Source organism: Notechis scutatus, chromosome 1 (assembly GCF_049901735.1).
Source record: "Notechis scutatus isolate UNSWTSFEM ecotype Mainland chromosome 1, rNotScu1.2, whole genome shotgun sequence".
NCBI classification, from domain to species: domain Eukaryota; kingdom Metazoa; phylum Chordata; class Lepidosauria; order Squamata; family Elapidae; genus Notechis; species Notechis scutatus.
In genome coordinates this window covers 271,759,360-271,766,082 of record NC_142009.1, presented here as the reverse complement: position 1 = coordinate 271,766,082, position 6,723 = coordinate 271,759,360, and the positions used below count along the sequence as shown (strand labels likewise).

The following is a 6,723-nucleotide window of genomic DNA, read 5'->3' as shown; positions in this document are numbered from 1 at the left end:
CTTGACTTACAAATATAATGGTTGTACCCAATTTTATTACCTTTTTGCAGTTGTCGTTAAGGAAACCTACAGCTATTAACAAACCCATTGTTGGTTATGGGGTATTCTTGCTGAAAACCTAAAGTAAATGCCGGTTTTCAGCAAAAACATAATACATTGCAGTGATATGATTGTGGGATGCTGCAAACAGCTACCAATTAAGGCCAGTTGCTGAACACCCCAAATTTGAACACCTGAAGATAATTCAAATGTATTTGGGGGGGGGGAGGTCTGCTGTAACTTTGAACAGTTGCTAAGTGATCTGATGTAAGTCAAGGACTACCCGTTTGTTGCAGGATGTCTACTAATAGCATTACAGCAGTTTAAAGGATTTCAGACATAGCTGCCATTTGCAAGTTGTTACAAAAGTTTGATTTCATTGCTCTGTGGAGCAACTGACTGAGTCAGTTGGGTCACCTGAAGAGAGATGATTTGTTCACTTTTCATCCAAATGGGAATTTACTCCATGTCTCAAAGGTGATTTTTCAAAAGGCAACTGGACTTATTTGAGGATGTTGTTTCCCATTTCTCACTCAGTTCTGACAGAACTGAAATCAGAATTGAAGAAGCTTCTTGAATGAGAAACGAAATGTCTTCCTCAAGTAAAAAACATTGCCTAGTTGCTTTTTTTTTTTTTTTTAAAAATTCTCTTTATTATTAAGAGTAGAAAAAAGTGCAGCTCAGTCAAAAGGACTGAAGCCCATGTCATCATCGGATTCTTCCGACTCTTCTTTCTTTTCTTCCTCTTTCTTCTCTTCAGCGGGAGCAGCACTGCTGGTCGGGGTCCCTCCTCCGGTTGGAACCGATGCAGCTGGAGCTCCACCACCAACTCCCACGTTGCAGATGAGGCTTCCGATGTCAATGTTGGTTAGAGCCTTCGCAAAGAGACCCGGCCAGAAAGGCTCCACGTTCACTCCCACCACTTTGATGACAGCGTTGATTTTATCCTCTGTGACGGTGACTTCGTCGTGGTGCAGGATGAGGGTGGAACAGATGCAGGTGATGGAGAGGGAGGCCATGGCTGAGAATTGGGAGCGTGCAGTGCCAGTCGCCGGGGAAACGCGGCCTTAGCTTTGGCTGAAGAACGCAGCACCTTCCACGCCACGAGACAGCAGGACTGACTTGCCTAGTTGTTTTTTGAAAATGGACCTTTGAAACAATCATGACGGAATACTGAAAATCTCCAAAGACATTCCTTACTCCACATGTAGAAAAGCACAATTTTCAAACTGTACATCATCTGTTGTACAATGTATACATCATTTTGTTTTGATTTGGCTATAGTGGGGAAATATAAAAGTGTGAGGAATCTGTATTTTTCCACATCTCTGTTTGATTGATACTATGGAGATCTCACATTAATTTAATGAAAGAGATGCCTGAACAAAAAACTACTTGGGTTAAGATTAGCCCATGCAAATTAAGAAAATGAACCTTCTTAAACAATGGTAGTTAGAGGAAAGGAGAATCTGAAGGGCAGAAAGTAATTGCTTTATAACTTTAGGTAAAACACTACAGAAATGTAGAAAAAAGAGCATCCAATCACTGTTACTTAACGTTTTCCATGTTCATTACATCTGTTGCTCCTATAATACTGGCATGCTATTACTTTAAATTTGGCAAACATTGATTCATCCATCCCTTGTTTCAATTTTATGCTGCAATTAACATACATATCAGTTTTCCTTTAAGCCTCATCAACAACTTATATAACAGCTCATTTTGCCAGAACATCTTTGCTTGCTGATGAGCAATCATATGCATAACTATGGAAATGTGGTTTGTTATTAAACAAGTTCTAGCTGAACCAGCAGAGGGAGCACACAATACTGTCACTGCATGTATTGGGGTGGAGTAACAGCTGATTGCATTACCCCACCCTTCATTTTCTGATGAGTCCGGTAATTTACAAGGACATGGATTATAACCAATCACTTCTGTTCTGCAGAATCGAAGAGAGGAAAGAACCCCTTGTGCTGAACCTTTCAGAGAAAGGAAGGATAAGAAAGATGCTTGCTGATAATTCTGTTTTCAAAACACTCAAAGAGATAATTGATGCTTGATGGAGATAAGGGTTTACTAAGCAAAGCAAAACAGGGCAGAATGGAATTTTTCTGTCATGCAGCTTAAAAGCAAAACAAAAAAAATGACACCAAGGAGAACAGGGAACAGAACGGCTACTGTACTTGGGCTGCAAACATCTGCACAGCAAGAGTTACATTTTACAGCCAACTAGTGGCCATCTGGAATTTTGCAGTCTATCCCAGAAGATAAGTCAATAAGTGGAGTTTTATTAATGTGTCTAGGTTTGAAATATATGTAATCCCATCATGTTTTGATGTATGTACAACAGAAGATAACATCTGTTGTAAATACACACACACACACACACACACACACACACACACACACACACACAGAATGTAGCTCACAGCCAAAACCAGGGAGTGTTGAACTATCACTCCCTTGATTCCCAAACAGCATGGGGACATGTATCCTAAGTAATGCTTCATACAAGAAGATCCTGTACTGACACCTCACTCTTCCCCCTATTGCAGAAGATGCTGAAGTCCTAATTTAGAAAAGATAGCAATAGCACTTAGACTTATATACTGCTTCACAGTGCATTACAGCCCTCTATAAGTAGTTTACAGAGTCAGCCTATTGCCCCCAACAATCTGGGTCCTTATTTTACTGAACTCAGAAGGATGGAAGGCTGAGTCAACCTTGAGCCTGGTGAGAATTGAACTGCCGAACTGCTGGCAGCTGGCAGTCAGCAGAATTAACCACTGTGCAACCACTGTACTTCAAGATGAAGTACACACACACACGCACACACACACACAATCCCAATGTACTGTATATGCTTGGAGTATTCTGGCTCCCAGTGTGATTTCCAGATGGCATGAAAGAGAGAGCCAATGGGTGGTAGGAGAAAGAATGAAATTGGGTCACAGTCTTGTAACAACATAGAAGAGGATTCTCTCTGAAGAGCCAAGCTGGATGTCTGAATCAACCTTCCTCTTCCCCAAACTGTATATGTGTGTATACGTGTGTACATGAGTATTTTTTTTGGAGCTGGGTTCATCCTTTAAGCTGCTATTTGAAAAACATCACACTGGGCTGTGCGCAAAAGACAGAACCACATTAAAGGAATCTACTATTATTGTAGAAGTTCTATATTTTTAGAAGCAAGCCAGACTAAAAAGGGGAAGATAATATTGTTTATGTATTTCATCTTTTAAAATGTAACCCTCTTCCTGAAAATAGATGCCTTTAAATATTATTTGAATATTTAAATATTAAATGTAAGGATTTTCTTAAAAGCAGGACTGAATGATTGATTCAGTCAGTAAATAAAGTACACATTTTTAAAAGAATAGTATGTCCTCTTTCCCCGGCTGTATTTCAAGAGGCAAATTTCATGGGTATCCTGAGAAAGCTGAGATTAAACCAAACTGATTGTACTTTGGTCTTGATGTCTGGCATATGTAAGTCATGGTTTTAATACGTATTATGATGCATGTCTGAACATTGAATGCTTGTGACACCTATGGAACCAGTGAGCTGCAAATACCCTTAGCAGTATCCATTAAAGAAGATCAGTGAGGAACAACTGACTGGATTTAAAGTTAGAATGGCTTTTGGTACTCTGTGGATATTGATTTCTTGCAGCCCAATATTTTGTTTCAGCCCTGGAGTTCATTTGGTGAAGAAATGTAACAACATAAGATAAATACAACCAGCAATTGCCACCAGCTATAGAAATCTTGAACAAATACTATAGCTACAGTAGCCTTCAGAAAAAAAAGGTTGCATACCAACTAATTACTTGTCTTCAAAAATGTATGTATATATTTGATATATATTTGGGCCCATATGAGATAGATTGTGAATATATTTGCATGCATATTTCTGAACAAATAATTGAACATGAGGGGGGATGATGGAACAAAGATTTCAAAAAGGTAAGATGACAACAGTAGAATCTGACAGAATTGCTTAATTTACTAGAGAATAAGTTCAATCAGACAAAATTTATTTTGAATGATGTACATCAGGGCTGATATTCCCTACATTATTTTTGGAAATATAAGCCTATTTGTTCTGAAAGGTTTCACAAATTATTTAATGAAGTACTGCAGCTTCTTGACATTAAATCAACTGTATAGTACACTCTGGAAACATGAACAAGACAGGATTTGACCTGCCCATGTCAACAAATCCATATACATCAATAGACCCATATGACTGCCGCAGCTTCAGTGTCTGCTGCCAATTCAGATTAAATTCCAACAACAAAACTGCATGAGAACATTGCCTTCTAGACTCAAGCTCCTCTTGGCAATTCAACAAAATTGAACAAATTCCCCAAAAGAAATCCCTTTGCCCCGCTTTCAAAGGCAGTTCATTCCTTGTATTCTCCAACTTCACGCTATTAGTTTGGAGAGAAGTCAGAGATTTTTATATATACTGTATATAAAAATCTAAGATTCCTGCCATCTTAAGAGATGTAACTTATTCATTCTTAACCACCAGCTACATCTTCCCGATAATATCTTGCTGAACAAAGAAACTGACATCTGAAAAACTCCTTGACTTTCAAAAGCTGAAGAAAAAGGTTAAACCAAAGTCTCTCTGGGGAGATGAAGCAACGTTTGCATTCAGAGACTGAATCTCAAATGCATTTATTAAAACTTAGGCCTAATTGAAAGTAATTGAAAAAATCGTGCATCGACTGCTTCAAAGTAATAATGGGTAAATTATGCTGTTGCCCTGCTTTTATATCAGTTGGAACTACTGCTCGTCCAAGAAAGTAACCAAGCTCTGTCTTCTAATTTGTTCTAGGAAAGGGGTGTCACACTCAAGATGTCATGTTGTCATCATGTGATGTATCACAACTTTCCTCCCCCTCCCTAAAACAGGGGTGGGGGTGGCCAGCGCATGACGCATCCGGCTCATGGCCCGCGAGTTTGGCACCCCTGTTCTAGGAGGTTTGAGACAAAAATCCACTACAAAGTGATATTATTACAAGAGTCTGAACTGATGGGTAATTTCTTTCAGTGGCTTCATGTACATGTTAAGGCCACAAGAGAATTGAGCTCTGGGGTGGCCCACAGTTGTGGGAGCCAAATATTTGACATCACCTTCCCATCATTGCTATATGGAACTTCACAAACGAGAGAACCATGGTAAAATAGTGCTCCAATTCCTGTTATTCAGAGTGTCAGTGATATTGAACACCACTAAGAAATCTAACAGGACCAGAAAGGACTGTCTTTCACTTATCCAGGTCTTCTATCTAAGCAATCAAAGCCATTTCTGTTGCATGCTTGGGCTTCAACCCAGTCAGGGAGGAATATAAATAGTCAATTTAATCCAGGGTGCCTTGTAATTACTCTTCTACCACCTTCCCCACCTTGGACAGAAGTTCAAACTGGTTAGGCCCACAGAAGGGTGCCTATCAACCACCTCAAGTGCCTATCAACCACCTCAAGTGCCCTTCACTCAAAGAGGCACTCACTATTTCTTAAATCCAACCCATCATCACCTCCCAGGTAGCTGAAATAGCTAATTTCTTATCTTATTTAGAAAAGTAATCCTGCAGATAAACCTGCCTATCAGAATCCATGGGATCAAAAGAATCCCTGTAATGGGAAATGTCTCCAGATGTCTTAAATCACTGTCCTGTGCACAGTACTACCAACTTGATGACCTCCAGATGTTCTGGCCTATAACTCCCATCATCCCTAGCCAGCCTTCACTAGACTATTGGGTAATTATACAGACAGAATACTATGAAACTGGATGTTGCAATGTCACCACCCGCACACAGATCTCTTTATAAAGTACTTATTTCTTTCAAATAGAGGATTTAATTACTCAGCCTTGCATTACTTGTATGATGAAACAGAGATCATAATTAGGTAAGGGATCATAACTTCATAGCAACATTAAAGAACACAAGAATCCCAGCTTACGGTTGTGTCCAACCATAACAAGATGACTCACATCATTACCGTAAAAGGTTGCCCAACACAATAGTACAAAAAGGTATTTTATTATCTAAAATACAAAGCATGTGTCTGTGTAATTGAATTAAATAGGTTCAGACTAGTGTTCAGCATGAACACATATATGCAGTAATTGAGTACATATATCAGTCCTTGAGAGTTAATCTGTTACTCCTACAACTGGCAGGCTCAATAAATGTTGCACTGGGAACTAGTTGGGAATTGGGGGAAGGTGAAGCAATAGAATTTGCCATTCTGGATAGAAACCATTGCATGGCTTCAGAGATTTGGGCTTCCCAATTTTCCAGATATTTCCTACTTCCTGAAATCGAAATGGGAAACTAACTCAGATGCTAACATGGAATTGCACCAATAGTGGCCAGAAATGGAGAGAGATCAGAGAAATATGCTTTTATAATAGCATCACAATTTCTATGCTGCACATCAGTGCTTCATAAACCTAATATACTGTATTTATCATGATGAATCTGTGGCATTGTAGGAAAACTGGAGAAATTTGTCGAAAACCACATTGAAATCTTAATAGCTTTAGTGGTGATTGCCCTATTCTCCTTGTGGCAGCACCAGTGAACTGTAAACAAAAACACTGATCTAGATTCAGTAATCACAAAAGACCTGTATTGCTAAAGAAGTCAATAAGAAATTTGCC

At 39.2% G+C, this 6,723-nt stretch overlaps 2 protein-coding genes across 14 annotated transcripts in view; both read right to left on the bottom strand.

Moving 5' to 3' along the window:
- RAD51B (RAD51 paralog B) overlaps positions 1-6,723 on the bottom strand; it is a 348,291-nt gene that overhangs the window by 76,135 nt on the left and 265,433 nt on the right. The gene's annotated exons all lie outside the window — the stretch shown is intronic.
- LOC113414311 (large ribosomal subunit protein P1-like) lies at positions 688-1,154 on the bottom strand. Its single transcript, XM_087951515.1, has one exon. The coding sequence runs from the start codon at positions 1,056-1,058 to the stop codon at positions 720-722; it is 339 nt and encodes a 112-aa protein (XP_087807641.1). The 5' UTR covers positions 1,059-1,154; the 3' UTR covers positions 688-719.